Source organism: Myxine glutinosa, chromosome 6 (genome assembly GCF_964187855.1).
Source record: "Myxine glutinosa chromosome 6, kmMyxGlut1.1, whole genome shotgun sequence".
In the NCBI taxonomy this organism is placed as follows: Eukaryota; Metazoa; Chordata; class Myxini; order Myxiniformes; family Myxinidae; genus Myxine; species Myxine glutinosa.
Window position 1 is genome coordinate 63246528 of NC_136266.1, and position 22572 is coordinate 63269099.

The 22572-nt window shown below is 44.8% G+C and overlaps 2 protein-coding genes across 2 annotated transcripts; both read right to left on the bottom strand.

The window, feature by feature from the left end:
• Positions 1 to 4808: 4808 nt before the first annotated feature.
• Positions 4809 to 16322, bottom strand: LOC137429882 (growth/differentiation factor 8). Its single transcript, XM_068120227.2, has 3 exons — positions 14962 to 16322; positions 12239 to 12612; positions 4809 to 7356 (listed from the first exon to the last, which is right to left on the bottom strand). Exons 1-3 carry the CDS (start codon positions 15338 to 15340, stop codon positions 6976 to 6978), a joined length of 1134 nt encoding a protein of 377 aa, XP_067976328.1. The 5' UTR covers positions 15341 to 16322; the 3' UTR covers positions 4809 to 6975.
• A 100-nt stretch (positions 16323 to 16422) lies between these two features.
• Positions 16423 to 22050, bottom strand: ADAT3 (adenosine deaminase tRNA specific 3). The gene is made up of 2 exons (XM_068120226.2): positions 21807 to 22050; positions 16423 to 17836 (listed from the first exon to the last, which is right to left on the bottom strand). The coding sequence occupies exons 1-2, from the start codon at positions 21825 to 21827 to the stop codon at positions 16613 to 16615; spliced, it is 1245 nt and encodes a 414-aa protein (XP_067976327.2). The 5' UTR covers positions 21828 to 22050; the 3' UTR covers positions 16423 to 16612.
• Positions 22051 to 22572: the final 522 nt, after the last annotated feature.

The following is a 22572-nucleotide window of genomic DNA, read 5'->3' on the forward strand; positions in this document are numbered from 1 at the left end:
TGTTGGGCTGGATTTCACAATAAACTGATTACTCAAAATTTGGCGAAATCAATAAGGCGAGCTGACATATGGAAAGCCACGCCGATAGCTTAGCTGGCATTAGCATGTCATATCCGTTGAGTTTAAATTCAACCTCGACTTTCATCTCCTCTTTGCAATGTTTAGGCATGATTTCCTGCAAGCAGATCATACTAGGTTTGGCCATTCTCACTTTTATTTGAAACTCCTCTTTTTTAACTCATCAGTGTGTTCACATTTGTTCAGAAAACGTTCGCTTTACCAGACTGTACTGACTGTCGAGAACTTTCATCCCCTTCACCCTGAACAACTTGACGTATAAAAGTTGTGTTCATGTGTATTGTTGCGATGTCCTGTGTGGGCGAGTGCCTTCACAGGTGTGGGTGATACTGCTGAATAAAAATTTGCCCGAGCTCTCCACTCTCGGGCCTGGCACTGCTTTGAGACGAGACCTAATAAGTGCTCCAGTTCTGGCCTGTTGCAGATTCTCCATAACGTTGATTAATTCTCAACGTCACTAATACATTTTGCACACTGCTCGAATTTCCGATGCACAAAAGAACTTGTTCAACCAAGATTTTGGGAGGTGGTGTGCACAAAAAACGATTTTCCGAGTCACATGACTCCAAAACAGACCAGCCAGTTCTTAAAACAGCCTTTCTCCGTGCGGTCCTGAGAAAAAGGACACGGGAAAGGTCTTTTTAACTTGTGCTTTGCGTTTCCGAGCACAATCTATATTAACCTTGTTTGTGAACTTTGAATAGCGGGCGCGGTGGGATCCATACGAAGCCGATAGGTCAAACGGAACAGTCCAGGGCTGAACCTTCCGCCAACTCTTCTCAGAGAAACTGACGATTTTTGAATGATCTTTGAGAAAAACATGCACTCTACAAACAAATATTTTGGAAGAAGTTAGTTCTGTAGTCCTTCAGAGCATGTGGCACATTTGATTGGTCAAGATGGCATAAACTTTTACCCAAGTACTGTTGAACTTTAGGTTTATGTAAGTGCAAACATGGTGATTTGTGTTCTACAATGTTCAAATATATATACTTAAATAGAAATAGAATAAAAGTGATAAAGACTGTAGTTTGAGTCCTTTATGATGTCCCTAAAAAGGGTAAGTCCTGTTTGGAATGATTTTTCATTTTGTTTCACTGTAGGACAGACTGAAGCAATTGCTATACCACGAGAGAGCATGCGTGCTCGGTACGAGATCCCATACAATTTATCACATTCAGAGCCAAAGTACTGCTAAACTGCAGGTCAGTGTTCCGATTCCTATTCTACAGTTTCAAAATATAAAATTGAACTGAAATGAAATCGTTCCTCGATCATAGAAATAGACTGATGGACAGACAGAGTGAACCAACTGCTTAACCCCACTTTGCGCTACATGCAAGGGGTAAAGGTTAATCAGATTTCGCAATGATACAGGACACACAAAACACTCGATACCTTCGGGGAAAAAGGTACTTAAAACCGAATGTGCTCTTTCACTCTCAAACTCAGAAAAGAACATAAGAGATGAGTGAAAAGATGCAGGAGGATAAAGAACAGAAAAGGAGAAACACAGCCCTCGAAACACCCCATGAACAACATTGAGTAACAACTCCTCATGATTGCATGCATGGAATAGTAGCTGAGAGAGGTAGGATAAGTAAGAGGGAGAGAGAGAGAGAGAGACAGACAGAGAGTGAGAGAGACAGAGACAGAGACAGAGAGAGAGAGAAAGAAAGAGAATCGATACTATAAAAGGATTCGTGTGTGTGTCCATCCGTCCATGTTACATCCATTGGTTGGACAGTTCGCCTGACTCCACACGTTTTCTATACTACTGATGCCATTTTAGTGCTGACTGCAACGTGGTCAAAGACATTCTTCAAAGCTGTAAAATTCACAATCGCCATGCCCTTCCTATAAGTTTACCCTTCAGTGTAAAATGACCAAAGTGACAGTTAAAATAATCGAGCTAATAGGCGTCACGGGCCTTGTGAGGATAGACTTCGGTGATTAAGGCAGCGTTCTGTTGTTTATACAACACCCAAATAACTATGAGGCATTCTCTCAAGCTGCGATTTTAATGTGGAGGTTACGCAGGTCCTAGTTATTATTTCCGACTATTTTCTCTTAAAATTGGACACGCGACCATGACGGATATCCGTGAAGTCGTTGATAGCATGATGGGGTAGTGGAAAGAGTTAAATATCCCATCGTTTCGATGTGGGAATGCCCATTTGCTTTTATGAGCAGGAGAATGGTGAGGAGGTGGAAGGGGAGAGAAAAGATGAGACAGATTTGGAAGAGGTAGGTAGAGGCCTTGGTGGGTAGGGAGGGGATGAGGACTTTTGGTGAGGGTTGAGGAGGTTGAGGAGTTCGGGTGGCGAAGGTTTTTAAGGCTTGAAGTGGGGAGGGGATTGATGGCGAAGGGTTGGGAGGGGAAGGGTGAGCACTTGGGGTTGGGGTGAGGAGAGAGGACTTTTGGTGGGGAGGGGGTTGAGGAATTGTCAGAATTGCATGTGTAAGTTTACTCACAGTAAAAGTGTAATTGTGTGTGTGTGTGTGTGTGTGTGTCACTGTAGGGGAGTGACACAATCACCCTGCGGGTAATGTGCTAGTACCTATAAAAGAGAACAAGCATTGTTCATGTATATCCTACATTTTCTGAACTCTATATCCATTCAAAAGCCGAATCGTGGAGAGAGAGGACAATTTGTAGCAGCTGTGCTCATGAACCATTGATGTAAGCCTACATGGTGCCATGTGGGCTAGATGAATGCCAAGTATCACATTTAAATTTTGTCAACCATGAGTAATTTTCATTCTGGGGGCACAAGTTGAGGCAGAATCTGCTATTCAAATAAGATCCAGTGAACTAACATGTTTTCAATGAAAATGCAGGCTTATTATGAGAGCTAGTTGTGCAGAAAGCAGCATAAACCTATAGCGTGAGTAGGGAATACAAATGTGAAAGAAAAACAAAGTGACAAAGAAAAACAAAACGAAGTAATAATGAGTACAGGAGCTGAAAAGACAATTTCAAGGTATATTGTGTATTTGTAATAAACAGACAAGTTGAAAATAGATAACAGCGAGTGAGCATCAGGCGACTTTGGACTCTGAAGGATGTCAGGAACACCGATTGGGGGGGGCGGGAGGGGAGGGAGAGTGGTGGAACAGGGGTAGTGGGTAGGAGGGGAAGTGGAGGGTGGAATTAAGTTTGAAAGGGGGGAAAAAAAAGAGGAAAGAAAAATAATGGAGATTGGCACGACAGGCCAAGGAATTGTCTGGATCAAGCGACGGATGAAGGGAACGATGAGGCATCACGGGCTGAACAGAATTCCAGAGCTTCCAGGTTTCATGATTTGAGTATTATTTCACTTAATGGACTTTCCACATTGGCTTCTTCAGCAGTTGACTTCAGCTCGGAGGCTGATTTGATGTCCTAAACATACACATGCATGCATGTACACAGAAACACATGCACAGACTGCGGCAGTGCAATTGAGCATACAATTAAATGCTAATGAAGTGGTTATTGATAAATATTGTCTTACAAATATACTTTGGATGGAAATGAAATGGCCGCCTGTCGGGCCAAGTGGCAGGAGTCACATTGCATTGGCCAAATGTTTTTCAGAATTCCGTGCATCTCAGTTGTCTTTTTTTTAAGCCAAATAAGAACTACCATTTGAATTACTGTGCAAATGTACTAATCCCATTAGTCCATGAAGGAAAAGAGTTGCCAGGAATGCACTCGGTAAACAATTGTTTCCAATGTTTGGACAAAACATGCAGTTTTAAGGCCAGTGCTGGCTTTGCCTGGAAACATAGAAATGCCCGATAAGCAAACCAACTGAATGAGTTCCACATAAACATCACAAACAATTATCTACTGCTACTACTACCACGACTACTTATTATGGCCCCAGTTATTCCCACCTTATTGGGGGGGCAGATGGAGAACTTTTTTTGGCCCAAGTCTTTCACAAACCGGTTGTCTAGGCTTGACGTTCGACCAAAGCAGGAATTTGTAATTACCCGGCACCACACGAAGCGAAAAGCAGAGTTAAGCAATTGGTTCACTTTGTCTGTCTGTGTGTCTGAATCCACACGTCAGTTTATGATCGACTTAATTTCAATTCAATGTTGCATTTTGAAAACTAATTGGAAAACAAACTTGCAGTTTGGCACTAGTTTGGCTCTAAATTTGACCCAATCACACGTGCGCAGAGAAGAATGAGATCATTTTTTTACTCTGCCTGTCTGGCAGTCAAAACAAAATCGAAAATCTTTCCAAATATTCCAAAAGAAATGATTAATTGCGAAAGATGATGGGAATAGAGCCTGTGATGGATGCTGTGAAGAGAAACAGGTTGAGATGGTTTGGTCATGTGTTGAGGAAGGATGAAAGTGACTGGTTGAAAAGAGTGATGGGAATGAATGTAGAAGGAAGTAGAGGACGGGGAAGACCGAGAAAGACTTGGCTAAAGATGGTCGAAGAAGAAATGCGGGCAAGGGGGTTGACAAGGGGAGATGCAGAAAATAGGGCAAAATGGAGAACATTGTCATGGGGACCGCAAGGCCAACCCCCGCTCTTGCAGGGAAAATGGCCTTAAAATGCCTGTTGTTGTTGTTGTTGTTTCCAAATAGGACACTTACCATTTTTAAGGAGGTTATAAACTATACAAACGGCAGGCACGAATAATTCATGTAACATGTTAAATAAGGTGGGGTATAAGACACTGCATGAACGGCGGTAAACTTCCGAAAAACAATTTTGTACGACCTTTAAAATCTTTATTTTATTTCAATTGTATCATATACTTGAACACTGTAAAACACAAATTTCAGAACCCTTTCATTTAGCAGTACTTGGACAAATATATTACAGCATTTTACGTCATCACGACCAATACAATTTGCTGCTTGTAGACCCTGCCCATGTCCTTGTTTCTCAAGACTGTGCGGGGTAATGTGTTCTATGAACCTTTTAATTTGTTCAATATTTGTACAATAATTTCTGACTTTTCTGTACTCTTCAGGAAAGACACCGTGGGATATTTAACATCCACCAACGGCAAGTGCTGGCAGATAGGTCCTCTGGCCTTACGTCCATCAGATAGAGGGTGCACACATTGATGCCTCACCCGCCAATGTGTTATACCAGGATGATAGTTTATAGTTGGATCGAGATCAAACCCAGCTAGACACCTCTAAGTTATATGATGCCAGCCCTATATCTATTATTAACTACTGCTTATTCTCCTCTACAGCTACTGTTCTTCTCCTCCTCTTCCCTTTATAAGGGGTGAAGTCCTATAGCACCAAGCTCCTGCCCTGCCTTGACCACGGTACTCCTCCACTCCCCGCTGTCCTCAGCCAACTCTCTCCACTCTCCAACTACCCCCACCATACTGATATCTCTCTTCACATAATCCACCCATCTCAACTGCGGTCTACCTATTTTCCTCCTACCTTAATCCCTCAACCTACCCGCTCTCTTTGCCATTCTTTCTTCCCCCCATCCGCACCAAATGTCCAGCCCATCTCAGCTGGCAATTCACCAATCTCCCCGTCAAGCTCATCTGCACACCAATCTCCCCCCTCAGTTCATCCATCCTCCTTCTATCCATCCTCTTCACTCCTGCAATGCTCCTGACCCAGTTGTTCTCACAAACCTGCAGCCTCTGTTGTTGTCTCTGTCATTGCTACCATTTCCAGAACGTAAAGGTTTAAAATTCTAAATTTAATGCATTTCCCCTCATATTTTTCACAACATCATTGTTAGAACCCCGACCCCTCCCCACACCTCCCATATAGTGAATCTTGAGTCCTAAGCCGGTCATACACTCCACAATCAGACACGTTATGCAGCGCATTTCCTTTCCTTGTGCTATTCTTCATTAGTTTGTTCACAACTATTAGCTGTACAAGATCCTTCTATGATGCATTTTTATTCATAACAATACTTATCATGACAACAGAAGAAAACTTATCATGATAACAATAAAGGTCAAGTGCTTTATTTACAGTAATACAGATCAACAAAGATATAAAGTAAAACCTTTTTTTCTCCAAACTCACAAACCTTTAAAAAAAAGAAGAGCTTTAAGCACTGTAGTGCAAACTTTTATTCTTACCGACTGTTCAAGGACCTTCAGCACCAGTAAAAATATATTTCCTGAAAAAGGTAATTGCAAAAGTATAAAAAGATATTGAAAAATACCTTTATCAATAGCGCTGATAAATACCACTATATTTAATGTAATTCTTTTATTTTTATTTTTTTTCATTAGTTGCTGATGAAAGTACTGTATATAAAACCAAGACAATCGATCAATTGATCGTTAAGATCTTTCAATCCGAATATCAACGTAAGCCCTTTCTCATGAGTTCATCGATTTTGGAAGTCATTGCGATAACGCGCTCGGGTTTCTATCCTTGCGTCTCATTTTGTCTATCAACGGCCGAAATTGCATTGTAGTTGGAAAGGTTAGCCCCTTAATAATGTCAAGTACATTTTCTGAGTGCTTTCTATGCATGATGCTGTGTGTTATTTATAAATACAACGCGAATAAGAGACAGCATCTGGTACACGTCAATTTACATTAAGTGCTCTGAACATTGGAAGATTATTCGCAAGTCAAAGGTACAAAATTTTATCAATTTTAAGGCTTTATGGGAAAAAAAGAAACTTCCGTAAAAAGTCGTTTGCCTTATTCAAGGTGAAGGCTTCTGTACATACTTGTACCGTTTTTGCTTTTTTGTGTCGTGGAAAATTGGCCGTACATTTGATTATTGCACGACTGGTGTTTAGGTAGAATTGACAGTTAAAAAAAAAAGAAAAAAGGAGAACCTTCCCTTTCAAAAATTATCAATAGTGATCGGCGAACGATAAGCCTGCAAGTTGTTGTTCCAATGTATATAAATAAATGGTGTCGAGAGTCCCATACCCTACGAACAACCGCAACGCTCCACGACCATATCAGGAATCTTGCCAAATATGATTTGCTGCTGGTCGTTGAAGTAGAGCATGGAGATGGCAGACATCTTTGTGGGGGCACAGCAGGGCCCTGCCGAGCCGCTCGGATTGACCTTCTGCACCAGGTGTGTGTGCGGGTACTTCTGCAGAAACATGTGCTCACACTGACCTGAGCAGTAGTTTGCTCTGTAGCGTTTCGGTGCGATGATCCAGTCCCAGCCGAAGGCCTCAAAATCGACAACTAGTGAGTAGCGGCAGCAGCGAGACTCATTGGATGCCTCGCTGCAGTCAAGACCAGTGGCGCGCCGAGAACGTTTTCCCAGCTCCGTGAGTTGCACCTCCAGAAAAGGTTTCTGTGGTGAGGGACAGAGGAGAAGGTTCCAATTTTAAAATAAATAAATAAAAACATGTTTCCCTTTTCAGGATGATCTTGGGAAGAACTTGACTGACCACACGAGCTTTGAAAGCTATTGCTAACGAGCAAATAGTTTGCTTGATTTATATATTCCTTGTAAGGGACACTATTCAATATCTGCAGTTCTTGAGTGGTTGAATAGCATACAAAGAATCCTTAGGGGTTTGAGGTAAAAAGCAACTTCTAGTGTAATCTCTCAAGCAATACCTCCATGTCTGGTGCTTGGATACACCTCTTTATGCTTGCATACACCCCATACTTGTATTCAGCTCCCTTAATCTCCACCACTCTTTTCCCATTATATTAGCCATCAGCTACTTGAGATCTTCCATCAGCATGCATACATGAATACGGACTGTTACCCCCACCTGCTCCCTGCAGGGGATTGCTTTGGTTGTGATGCAACTATATGATGAACAGAACTTATGTGAGTCTTTTATAGTGTATGGCATCATACAATTACTTGTCCAAATAAATGGAAACTCTAAAGATAATGTTGTCACCAAACATAACAAATCGTCCTTTGAAAGAGCTTATGAGGTTGCCAATTGGCATATATATATATATATATATATACATACATATATATATATATATATATATATATATATATATATATATATATATATATATATATATATACATACATACATACATACACACACACACACACACACACACACACACACACACACACACACACACACACACACACACACACACACACACACACACACACACACACACACACACACACAGTTGTGGCCAAAAATATTGGCACCCTTGTAGTTTTTTCAAATAACTCACAATTTTCTCTAAAAATAAGTTGAAATTGACAAAAGTATTTGGTCTCCACAATTATTTATTTCACTGTTAATATTACAGAACCTTTGCTTTGATTCAGAACTTAATATATCCTTTTAAATCAGAAAATTTTAAAAAATGGCATTGACAAAATTATTGACACCCTCAACTTAATATTTGGTAGCACAGTCTTTGGACAAAATAACTGCAGTCAAGCGCTTCCTATATACATGAATGAGCTTCCTACATCTCTCTACTGGCAGTTTGGCCCACAGTTCTTGTGAAAACTGCTCCAGTTCCCCCAGATTTGAAGGGTGCCTTCTCCAATGTGCTGTTTTCAGATCTCCCCACAAGTGTTCAATGGGATTTAGATCTGGACTCATTGCTGGCCACTTCAGAACAGTCCAGCGTTTCGTCTTGAACCATTCCTGGGTGCTTTTTGAAGTGTGTTTGGGGTCATTGTCCTGCTGCAAGACCTATGACCTTCAACAGACACCCAGCTTTCTGACACTGGATTGAACATTGCGCTCCACAATGCCTTCGTAATCTCCTGATTTCATGATGCCATGCACACATTCAAGGCACACAGTGCCCGAGGCAGTACAGCAACCCCAAAACATCACTGAACCTCCTCCATGTTTGACTGTAGGGAAGGTGTTCTTTTCTTTGAAGGCTTCATTTTGTTTTCTCTAAACATAGAGATGATGTGCTACACCAAAAAGCTCTAATTTGGTCTCACCGGTCCACAGGACATTCTCCCAGAAGGATTTTGGCTTCTTCAGGTATGTTTTGGCAAACTCCAGTTGGGCTTTCTTTTGTCTCTCTCGCAGCAGTGGGGTCCTATGAAATAACCCCTTTTCATTGAGTTGGTGACGGATAGTGTGAGTTGAAAGTGTCATACCATGTGTGTGAAGGTCAGCTTGAATCTGTTTGGCAGTTGATTGAGGTGCTTTCTCCACCATTCGAACAATCCTTCGCTGCAATCTTCGATCAAGTCTGCTCTTACGGCCACGTCCATGGAGGTTGGCTACAGTGCCATGGGCCTTAAACTTCCTGATAACATTGCATGCGGTGGACAGGAACATCAAGGTCTCTGGAGATGGACTTGTGCACTTGAGATTGTCCATGCTTAGCTACAATCTTGTGTCTGACCTCCTCAGACAATTCTCTGGTTTTCTTTCTTTTCTCCATGCTCATTGTGGTGCACACAGTGACACAAAACAGCAGAATGACTCCTTTTCTCCATTTAAACTGGTTGAATGAGTGATTTTTGTATTGTCGGCACCTGCAACTCACCATAGGCGAGTTCATTTCCAAAGTAAAGGAGAATCACCTGCTTGAAATCTAATTATTTCTAACAACTTCTAAAAGGTGCCAATAATATTGTCCGGGCCATTTTAGGATTTCTGTGTGGAATAAGGTAAGATTTAGTCATTTTTTCAACTTTTTTTGTTTTGTTCCATTGCAAACCAAAGAAATACATATGTGGATAACAAAAGATTTTTTAATTTCAACAATTTTCTGGAAGAAATGGGGCATTATTTAAAAAAAGTGCAAGGGTGAAATATTTTTGGCCACGACTGTATAAGTCCAATTATATATAGATAGAACATGTTGTCAAATCCGTGGCCGATGAACACCAGCCTTGAACGGTTAGCCGGACGGTCCTTAATTGCCGAGGCAAACGGCGGAAATCTTGGCGGTACTTTTTATGGCACGCGTGGGACTCAAGGGGCGAGGTGCTTACCTGCACAGAGCTCACAGGGTTTTATCTGAAACCCACAGAACAAATAAACAACACAACAAATGAAATGCACAATAATGCATTAAACAGAATGAAATTGAAAGGTGAGGTACATGAGCCTCGATCTTGTATACAAAAAAGAAAAAAAAAAAAAAGGTAAACTAAATGCTAATTTGAGACGTCTCCACTCAGACACGAAAACAGACATGGGGATAGATAATACAAATAAACTTTTAAAGCCAGCCGGCACTCAGCTTTGCTCCAACGAGATGGCTGAATGAAGTCGGCAGCACAAGGCTGCAGCGCGGAAACGCACAAGATGGCACGAAGTTCCTCTCTGCGTCGCCATGAACGTGAGGGGGTTCGTGCGGCCGGTCCTCTTTTGCTCGTCTCCCTCCGAAACGTGACGTGGCTGCAGCTCCCCCGAAAAACACCACGGTCAAACAACACCCCTGGCTCCAATGTTGCAAAGGTTCTCTGAGCTCCAAACAGTTTTCTGCATGAGCGCACACAAGACAAAGCGACCGCCCCAGCCGAAAGCCAGACGGAGAGAGAGAGACTGCCCGATTCTTCTGCCTCCGAGCTCTCGAACGTTCTCGCTCTGACGTCACACGCTGTCCAATCATGCACTTCGAGGCGGGGCCTCACTGCCCTCTTGACCGTCCACCGATTCTCTGCCTTTACTGGGCTGGGCCCTTTTCCTATCATGTTCATGTGGGCGGGCGTACTTGTCGATCGGCTCTGCTCGGGTTCTGTCGGCATGTCGGTTATTGTGGTGTAATGGAGCTCTCGTTTTTATGGCCGGCTTGTTATAATTGTAAAAACATAGGGAAGAAGAAAGAGCAATCAGAGATTGCAGACCCTCGCCAGGATGTGTTTTCATTGGTTTTTAAAGCTTTTGTGTTAAAAATAATATGGCGGTCGAACCACGTGACCGATGACGTCATTTTTTTTTTCTCCACCAACTTATCCCGAGATGATGGTCAAGAAATTTCATCTTGATTGGATGAAGTTTTGTACTTGTCGAATTATGACGTCATAATGGAGGCACCTATGCCATCATCATTAACATATTTTATTCCCCATGGAGAGTTCTTTACAATGAGCCATGTCTCAATTTTTTCTATGCAGTGCTTTCAGAGATATAGAAGTGCAAAGTTTTTCGGTTTTTCCAAGATGGCGGCCAAACCACGTGACCTGTGACGTCATCATTATTTTTTCCCTCCACCAATTTATGCCAACATGACGCTCAAGAAATTTCATCTTGATCGGATAAAGTTTTGTACTTGTCGAATTATGACGTCATAATGGAGGCACCTATGACATCATCATTAACATATTTTATTCCCCATGGAGAGTTCTTTACAATGAGCCATGTCTCAATTTTATATATTCAGCGCTTTCGGAGATATAGAAGTGCAAAGTTTTTCGGTTTTTCCAAGATGGCGGCCGAACCACGTGACCTATGACGTCATAATTATCATAAAAAAATTATACAGGTGGAGTTGCACCTATGGTGACAATTTCCTGTCAATCGGACCAACGATTGCAGAGATAATCATATTTATTCTGTGCCGACAAACAAACAGACACACAAACGGACTCGAATGCAACACCCTCTCCTCAGGCGAGGGTAAAAATCACAGGAGGCAATCACATACCGAGGACACTAATCTTAACCCTATCTAGTTAACATAACACCACCCCCCCCCCCCCCCCCCCCCGTGTGGTGACACGTAAACTATCTTAAGCTCGCAGTTTTTCGACTTAAATACATCGAGATTAGCTTCCTCCTCGCATGCGGTCCATGCTACCCAACACAGTTCTATCTCCACTATGGTATTATATTGAACCATCTCTGCAGCTGTTCCAACAAGGCCCGCGAATGTTCCTCATAGGTTTGACTGGACTCACGAGTCCAGCTGAAAAAATTTCTCACAATATATATATATATATATATACATATTATATATATTAGACAGCTCTTTGCCAATAGGAATTCCACCCTTAAGCAATTGTCCAGTTAACTCTTGAACTGTACAATTTGTGCAAATATGACAAACGTCTGAATGAAGGAGAAAGCAAAACGCAAATGTACATTTAAGAATCCTTCAACTCTCAATTCATGCAACGATATGCAAAGGAGCAAGAATAATCAGAAGAAAAAAACAAGAAACTCAAATATACTACAAAATGTGGCTCATTGACTCTAATAAACATTTTGAAAGCAATTTTCATTGTTCCATTGCACGAATGTTCAAAATCATCTCACCAAAGCTTCTTCCCCAACACTAGGCTCCGTCACCACAAAGTCGTTTCCGTGTTCATCGAGTGCGTGAATTTCCAGGCCCCAGTTGCGCTGCGGGTACTTGAAGGAGTTCTGCAGGAGTTTCTTGGCATCGATGCGTTGCCAATGGCCCTGGCCGGACACCACGTGCGCCTGTAGGCTGCGAATGTGGATTCGTCCCACTTCCCCGTCGTCCATGGGCTGCAGACGAATTAACTGGATGGTGGCCTCTGTGTCACGAGATACAGGGCGCAGGTAGATCCACAAGTTTGCTTTCTGAATGTCGTGCACCATGGTGTTTTGGCTGAACTTGAAGAAGCAACACTTGGGTTTTCCATTCACCTGCACCCTGTGGTTGGCTGTGAGAAACATGTGGCCAGGTGACTATACGACATAGCACTATAAAACAACCAAGATAACGTTTAAAACCAAAAAATTTGAGTTCTCTACAGATATATGAAATATCTAAAAAATGTGGTCAAATGGGTCTCCAATAATTTACAAACATTCACATTACCTTGTTGGAGGTATAGTTTTGGTGTGGGGATTGTGTGGGAATCGAGGCCTTCAAGAGGCCTTCTTTTTTTCCAGGCCTTCTCCAAGCCTTCAAGATTGTTGCCTACCGCCACCTCATGGTCTCTCACATTTCTACCTCTGAACTTGATCACACCAGCTGGCATCCTGTTCCCCTTTCACCTGCCACTCTTCTCATTCTGCTGCAGAGCATGCGTTCATTCTCGTCGGACACCTGTTTCCCCTTCTGCGCACTATCTGCTGACCCTCACTCCCGTTGTTCCGCTCTTTCATGAGCCGAGACACCTGTATTAAAAAACAACAACAAAGAAACAGATAAAATGCATGCAGTACATGCACCTGGCAAAAAATGTCTTGCATTGTCCTAAAAAGTTTGGCCTAAAACCAAACTCGGCATTATATTAGATGAGCTCGATTACAACCCAGCACAGTTGATAAACCCGAGCGATAGGACATTAAAGGATGTCTCTGTTGATTGTCCTCCTACTTCAGGCAAGTATCAATTTGTACACGTAACTTGTCTATGGAAGACGTAGAACAAACTGCTCAAATTCCAAAAACATGGTCAGTCGCATACATCCTCTATGTAGAAAAAAAAGAAAAAAAAAGGAGTTTATGGATCAGTGTGTGACGTCCACCTGATCTTCCCTTTGAGCAGACAGACTGATTAAGTTGCGAGCATGTTTGCCTCTGAGCTGTCTGGTCTGAGTACATTGCTCGTCGAAGGGGATGCTAAGCCGGCTGTCTCAGCTGCAAACGTCATGATGTAAGTGATCTAAAGGTATTCTCGCAACAGTCCGCTTCCGAGCTGTATCAAGTGTGAAAAGAGATCCAGACTAATAGTGACAAATGCCAGAACTCCATCAGACATTCAGACATTTATTTACGAGGTATTTCCAAAATGTAAAGATAACTTATGAGGTCGGCAAGAATAGGTCGGACGATGAAATAAATAAAAAAAGAGCCGTTCTTTTTCCGATAGTTTTCTTTTTAATTTGTTTTGTAGAATTTGGTCCCATTATTACATTATTTCATACTTAACATGCACTCGTAATTTACTTATTGTACACATTTCAGACAAACTTCATTCCATTCAGTATATTGGCACTGATCCGACATGGATGGTGCAAAGATGGTGAGTGCATTTGCCTTTGAGCTGTCTCGTCCGAGTTCGATTCCCGACCCGACTGAAAACGGTCGGATTTCTGATTCGCAGGCCCCCTCGGGCAACCGTTAAGCCGGGTGTCCCATCTGCTAGCATTAGTTGCTAGACATTAAAGATCCCACGGTGTCTTTCGCGAAGAGCAAGTTATCTGAACAAATTGCAAATTCTTGCCATGATTGTTAGGAAAGGCAAATTCCCGCTGGGAAAGGCAAAGGCAAACCGTCCAGCATACTCCTTGCCGTGGGCCTGATTTGGCGGACCACAAAGAGAGATATCACCATTGAGAAACACAACGAGGTTTCATTTGTGTCCACATGGCTGCAGAATGAACAGCTGGCTTCATTCCCCACTCCACCCCCTTTATTTTTTCTTATTAAGAACGGCGTGCTCCACAATGCAGCGCCACCCTTGCCATGCCATTGCAGGAGAACGGCGGTTTTTGTTTCGCTCACACATCGGATACTGGACCCAGAATCAGACGGATCAGTGCTGAAGTATATAGGTAACTAAACCCACGTTGTCCGAACTACAACGCATGTCCTCATCGGAATACCTGCGCACCTTGGACATGCCCGCCGCGAATACTGCAAATCACATCAACTTCTTTGAGAACATCATGCTCTGCAAGTTGGCATAAAAATGATGCAATGTAGCCCAATTACGCAATGAAAACGTCATATTCAGAAATAAGGTTTCCTATTGACAGATGTCCATCACCTTCTGGTATGAGGGATTTCTAGACGTTTTGATCACTCGAAGCATCTGCAGAGCTTTTTAAATGACAAGTATAAATTGGCTTCCGTTAAAATAATTTGACCCCAAGAACAAACATGACATCTCAAACTTGCGGCCATGTGAACTGGACGCACGTCTTTTCATGTTACAGGTACAGAGAACTTTCAAAATGATGTCAACGCGTCTCGATGTCCACATTGCAAGTGTCCCACCCCCGGTCTCCAATCGCGAGACCATTCGACCCCCCCCCCCCCACCCCCCTCCCCAAGCTTACGCTGAGTGGCCATGACAATGACCGTTTCTGTTGTGGCATGGTCTTCGTCCTCCGTCGGAGACGCAATGCCATCGTAGAAGCCGTCGTCACTCTGCACTCCATAGTGGTCGAGCAGATGCTGCAGAGGTGGCGCTTTGGGCAGGAGTCGCGAGACCGCGTCGCGGCTGATGTTGGGCGCGCGTGAGAGGTGCAGCTCGCTGAGTATGTGCGCGCGGATCGAGCGGAGCCGCCACGCCTTGTTCTGCTCCCTCTGCGCACATGCGGAGCACGAAGTCGTCGTGGCCGACACCTCGCCCCTGGCCTCGGTGGGGTCGAGGCCGTCCGACCACCGACAGGACGCGAGGAGCCAGATGATCGCCAGCGAGAGGACCTTGCCCATGGCGTACGACGGCAACGGAGTGTCGCGCGAGTGCAAAGAGCTCTGCCCGCTCGGGGAGGGGCTGAACGGGAGGGTCGTGGTTTGGGAAGGGGGTGGTTGGGTTGACGAGGAGGGGAAGATTATGGTCGTGGTGGTGGGGGTGGTTGAACGCAGGTTCTCCAGATGTTCCACCCCGCGCGCTCAATGCCTCCGCCGTGTGAGCAGCTGTTTTATACGGACGCCCTATTGGTGGACAAAGCGCACAAAGGGCGAGCTGTCACAGTTCTTTACTCGGAGCGTCGGTCACAGAGAACTCGGCGTTAACGGCCCCTGCACAGCGTTGCGTCCCCATGTGCTCGCAAAGAGACGGCCGCGCATTGTCCGCGCGGTGCTCGTCTTTAACAGAGCGGAACGCGCGTCCTCTCTTCCGAGGGCCGAGCCCCGCGTGGCCTCGATTATATGGCTATGCATATACAACTCGGACACAATGGCAGTTTATTTAAGGCGTTAAAGCCGAAGTCGGTAATAAAAGCGAACGCGAAACGATCCGCAGGAAGTGGCACTTTGTGTGCGTAAAAGTCTGGCGGTGGCCGCTGTGCCACAAACTCACAATTACGACTCCTCTTGGTCTTAGTGCGGACAAAACCTTGGACACGCTCTGTATATCTATCAGCGCATTGTGTTTCATCAAATAGTAACAATAATGGTTGCATTTTGTTTTCATCCCCCCTTATTTGGTTTGGACATGAAAGCAACATTGGCGTTTGGGGTCAGAGCGGAGAGTTCAACTCATTCTCTTCAGCACCCGCGCCCCCCTCCAAATGTCGTTGCCATGACAGTTGTTTGATGCTGTCCATCTGTACGGGCAGTGCCGTATGGCAAATCACGTGTACATGTCATCTCTCATGGCCGAATATCGGTAAATTATGCTCCGTGCAGTCAGTAAGCAGGCATTTGGTCCTGCGCACACACAACAGAAGTCTTTTATTTAGAGGATTCGTAGTTATTCAGGTCTTTGTGCAATAAACTACAAACCAAACACCCTCCTCCTACCTCGCAGACCCTCAAAACCAGCACGACACAAATGGCTCCCTCCGCATGAATAAGTTAAAATTAATTTTATTTATATTTTACAATTTTAGGATCACAAATAACAGTAAAAAGATTGCCTGCGTAAAAAGAATCTCGAACGTTGCCTGTAACTGCAACATTTCTGTGCACCAGTGTAAAAGCAACAATTTACCACCTCCATGGTCCGGGAATTGATCTTGCCGTTGCCTTCAAGAGAGCCATTCATGCTTGGATCGCTGCAAGCTTCCGGCACTCTGCTTCCAAGATGCCACGGTAGACGTCGAAGCGATGATTCAGGCTTCCGTGGACATGGATCCTGTAAGCAGAGCCCAGAGCTCCATCAGCGGACGGGACGCCATAAAAAACACGACCAATGCGCGAGTGCACCAAAGCCATGGCGCACATCACACACGGCTCATGCGTCAGGTACAGGTCGTAACTTGTGCAGAGGTACGGTGCTGAGAGATTTTCACCCTTGTCTTTGGTGATGGCTAGCGCAGAGGTCAAGTGTGACGATTGGAGTCCAACGTTTGAGTTCACAGGTGTAAGGAATTTGCACGCCGGATACTTGGTGCAGCTGTAAGCACCTGCGCCATGGCTCTTTGCTACGAGGTCTATAGCCACCATGCTGGCGTGTAAAAGAGACATTTGCGATGTCCGGCAGTCATGGGCGACCGCTATTACCGTGTCTGACGCCGGGTCGACCATCACAGCCCCGGAGGGTTCAAATCCACATAGCTGACCCTGCCGTGCCGCCTCGAGCGCACAGCGCATGTGCTTTTCAACATTTGCCTTCTCCGATGGATTTAAAGGTTCATCGCTTAATAATCTTTCTAGCTTCTGGTCTTCACGGAAGCATGTAGGCCAGTGAAGTGATGCTTCTTCAAACTGGTGCCTTGTACAGGGTGCCGTCTCGGCTATGTGCACCAGGAAAGGGCGTCCAAGCTCTGATGTACTAACACCACCTTGCGACAACTTGTTAACTATTAACTTGTGCGCTGCTGCCTTTGCATCTTGTTTCTCAGTAACCTTGTCCTCTTTATCTTCATTATCCTCCTCTACTCCATCATCCTCAGCTCGCTTTCCCTCTTTAGCTTTCCATTCCTTAAACCGTTCGTGCTCCTTCATCCCATCCCATTTCTCCTCTTTTACCTCCCCCACCCACCCTGCAACTTGAAGTTCTGAAATGACGCAGAGCAGAATGTCCAGGCCACCATCTTTTCTTCGCACACGCTTGAGATGCCGGTACTTTGGTAATGGCAATAAAGAGGCCATAAGCTTAATAAGGCGTGATGTTGCTGCCTGGTTTAAAATGGGCGCAGCGTATGCCTCCAGAAGACGGGTGGCCGAGTTTGAGAACTCGTCCGCAAGCACAGGAATGGCATGCCATGGAATGGTGGTAGTAGTGGTACAACACCTTTGCTTCTTTGCTTGTGGAAGTGTGGCCTACATATAAGAAGACAGACATATCAACATGAATCAATTTACTTTGAAGGAAAAAACAACAATCATACCTATCAGGGCAAAGCCAAAAAGGTCAATGTGTAGCACGACTAAAGTACATGGTCTTAAATGGTTGAAATGCACTGAATATTGACTAGTTACCATGACAAAACTACATTGTATTCATTTTGAATTGATTTACCGAATGCAAGGCCTGCCATTCAAAAAATACTGTGAAATTCCACAAGGGAAGGTATTAAAGCTATTAAAGACAACTATTGTCGGACTGAGATTAAACAAAAAAATTAAAAAAATATATATTCATGGGGATTTGTAAATGCAGGTCATGTTCAGGTCTCTAAATGTATAAATACCTAAATGCAGGTCTCCATGGTTCTGATTGTTAATTCTGGAATTCTCAAATATCCTTCTTTGACGAGTCTTGACCATGGATGGGTGTAAAACTCTCAAGGAACAACCAGAAACAAGTCATACAACCTTCTAATTTACAAGGACATCCACACCTTTTTATAATTCAACTTGCATGTATCATTAATCTGCAGGCTGGGATTTAAACTGGAGCCCCAGCACACAATGGCCTACTTTTAACACGAGGTACTGTGGGATATTTAACATCCACAACCTATTTGAACAGGTTAGCTGGCTTTATGCCCCTGTACAAACCATGGCGCGCCAGGAAAGCTCAGAGACGAGAATAAACTGCATCAACTGTCATCCGTCATCCTCAGTTCGCTTTCCCTCTTTAGCTTTCCATTCAAAAAAGCCCTGTGCTTTTTCTGGTCTTCACGAATGATCTCTCTGACTCTCTTGAAAATCCTCTCTATCGCTTTGCTGATGACTCTACTCTCTGTCGCTCCATTCCTCATCCCTCAGATCGGCAGTCTGCAGCCTCCTCGCTCTCTGCAGACCTGGACAAAATCACAGACTGGGCAAACAAGTGGAACATGTCTTTCAATCCTGACAAATCTCACACTCTTACGATGTCTCTCCGAAAAGACCGACTGGACAACCCTCCCATCCACTTTCTGAATAATCCTCTCCAAGAAGTTCTGTCACTCAAGCTTTTGGGTCTCACTATCTGCCATGATCTTTCCTGGGAAAACCACATTTCAAATCTGGCCTCCAAAGCCAGTCGCCGACTGGGCATTCTCCATCGTGCGAAGTCCTTCCTTGGCACACCTGAGCTCCTCACCACATACAAGGCTTTCATCCGCAGCTCAATGGAATACTGCTCTCCCCTCTGGGCTGGTGCTCCTGCCTCACACCTAGCTCGTCTTCACGCTGTTGAAACCAAAGCGTTGAGAATCATTGGAATCTCCCGCGATGAAGCTAACTCCAAGGGCCTTTCACTCACTCACCGCAGGCAGGTTGGTGGTCTTTCCGTCTTCTACCGACTCCTCTCTGGCCTTGCCCCCCCCAGCTCTCTCTGGGCTCTGTCCCCCAAATATTCCTACAGGTCGCACAAGATCTGCCTGCAACCCTTTTATGGTTAAACTGCCAAAATCAAGACTCTCGGCTCACCTTCACTCCTTCATTCCTCTTTTCTCCTGCCTCTGGAACAAACTCCCTCACTCTCTTCAATCCCACTCCACCCTCCAGGTCTTTAAAACAGCTGTTCACCACCATCTCTTATCTTCCCCCATCCAAAACCTTGATCTTTTCTACCCCCGCTAATTTCACCCCAAATCCACTTTTTTGAAATACCAACTTCTGTCCTGGAAGTCCTTGGTGTCCTTGTGTTTTATACTTCTCCCACCCCCTCCCCCCCCCACCCCTTCCCACGCCTCCTCCCCCCAAGCCCTCTCCCTCCCACACATCTCCCTGCTCTCAAATGTTATGTTTGTGTGCTTCCCCTTCTCTCCCCATCTTGTCTTCCGCTCCCTCTTTTTGCCTCTTTTTATATATTTTGTTTGTATGGTTGATTTGTTTGTGAAATAAATGTTAGCTCTTTCACGAACCTCGATTCAGTATACAAAAAAAAAAACTGAGTTAGGGGGAGGTGGCAGAACAGCGCCTTTTTATGGAGGCGGCAGGATAGCTCTCGCCATTGAGCTGACCATGCTCGCCACTGAGGTGGAGGGGCTGGAGGTGGCACCATAGCTTTCACCATTGAGCTGACCATGCTCGCCACTGAGGTGGAGGTGGCAGGATAGGTCTCACCATTGAGCTAACCATGCTCGCCACTGAGGTGGAGGGGCTGGAGGTGGCAGGATAGCTTTCACCATTGAGCTAACCATGCTCGCCGCTGAGGTGGAGGGGCTGGAGGTGGCAGTATAGCTTTCACCATTGAGCTGACCATGCTCGCCACTGAGGTGGAGGGGCTGGAGGTGGCAGCATAGCTTTCACCATTGAGCTGACCATGCTCGCCACTCAGGTGGAGGGGCTGGAGGTGGCAGGATAGCTTTCACCATTGAGCTAACCATGCTCGCCACGAGGGTGGACTGGAGGTCGCAGGATAGCTCTTGCCATTGAGCTGACTATGCTCACCACTGAAGTCATGGCCTGGAGGTGGCAGGACAACTATCACCTTTTTAGCTAGGATGCTCACCATTGAGGAGGTGGCAGTACAGCTATCATCTTTTTAGCTAGCATGCTCACCATTGAGGAGGTGGGCTGGAGGTGGCAGGACAACCATCACCTTTATAACTAGCATGCTTGCCATTGAGGAGGTTGGCTGGAGGTGGCAGGACAACTATAACCTTTTTCGGTAGTGTGCTCGCCATTTAGCTGTCTGGTGTGGGTTTGATCGCCGGAGGGATAAAGCAAGTCAAATCTGGTGTAACGTTGCAGTCCAGGTAGGTGGCGGTGTATCTCAGAACATTCTTGTTCTTTGGATGAGATATAAAATCAGCTCTCCAATCTGTATCCAGGTCGTGGATGTTAAAGATCCCACGGTATCTCTTTAATAAAAAAGAAGAAAAAGAGTAAACTATTGTTTACCTGTATCCTTGTCCAATTCCCTGGCTGTTGTTGATGTTAAAGGGGTGTAAGATCTTAAGTTGAGAAGTTAATGGTAAGAATTTGGTATCACAGAAAGCAAGTAAAAACTGATATGAGTGAATGGTCGTGTAGTGAGGATAAAACACAAGGATGATGGGCCAAACGGCCTTCTCCTGTTCCAAAATTCCCTTTCCTGACGTTCCAAAGCCAACAACAACCGCGAGATCTCCCATCCCGATCCCAGCACTATGAGCGGTTGACTCTGGCCCGACAGGATAACCTACAGGTATGCACACTAGTCTTTGAGCTGTCGAGCCTGGGTTCGAATCCTGACTCCACCTACAAACCGCCAACCTGATGTTGAGCCTGTAGGGCGAGGCATCAATGAGTGCAGTGCCCCGTTCTGCAGTCGCTCAGATTCAGAGGGATGTTTAGCTTGGACAAGCTTGTGGATGTTAAAGATCCCACGGGTCCTTCGAGAGGAGGCGGCGGGTTATCGTCAGCACCCCGAGGCCGGAACAAATTACTGCTCTATCCTGGAGGAAGCGCTGCACTGCATCAGTGTCACAGCGGCGTCCCCAGAATTTTTTTTTTGATGCAAACTCGCAACCACATGGTGCAACCAAAGAAGAAGACGGGGTCTTATTTTCGTGAAGAGGAGGCGGGTTATCGCCGGCACCCGGAACAAATGATAAATTACTGCTCTATCCCAGAGGAAGCACTACAGTCTACATCAGTGTCCCCAGCAAAAAAAAAGATGCAAACTCGCAACCACGTGCTGATAACGAAAATAAAATGAGGCGGAAGAAGAAGAAGGAATTAACTCTGCAAAGCTTCTGAGCTGTAACGGATCGGGCGCATTCAAGCTGGTTTAAGATCACGCTTCGTGTTATCTCTTACCATTATTTTCATCTTTAGTTTAGCATGACCTAAACCTCGAACACATGACAGTACGATATTCGTTGCTCAGCATCATCTGGCACGTAAATCTTTATATATTCATCCTCCTCACCTTTTTCTCATTCTCCTCCATTCAACAGCTCACAATGCCGTCTGACGATCCCACATATCCACCTTCCCTTTGCGTCTCATATCACTGCAAGCACCACCCGAACCTCACCACGACCGCACGACGCAAGAGTTCCGTTTCCCGCGGTGCCCTCCGGCTCCGTCCGCCAGCCGTGGCGTCACTTTTAGTTCCGGGTAAAAGGTTCCGGTTGCTCCGGCGTCGCATGTTTTACCTCCCCACCTTCAGCCCGTTCGCTTTGGTTGTTCCCGCTCGTCATTCCTGCAGGCTGCAACACACGTTTGTCTTTCGCAGTGTTCCTTTATCACAATTTCAGATTCCGTCTCCTCTGTCCGCGTCTTGCGACCAACAAATTAGGCCTCACTATCACACAAGGTAACACAACGCAGATATTGTCCAGCAAATCATAAGTTTTAGTTTTAGAATCACCTTCAGAAAGTCAATAGTTTCAACAATGAAGTCGAATTTGACTTCCTGTAGCTTTCAAAAAGTCAACTTAAGTACTGTGGTCTACATCTACAAAATTGACCTTTTATTCTTGCTTTACTGCTTTGGCTGCACGGTGCTCTATTTCCCTTTGTCACCTGTTTATAAGTTATTTAGTTTGAAGACCATCTATTTATTACGTATGCAACTATGGCGGAGTTTTGATCCCAAGCCCTTCCTCCTATCTCCTCTCAAACTGATTTCCCTCCTCCCCACTAACTTTTCTCATCCTTCTCTTCCCTTTCTCCGTTTAACCCAACAACCC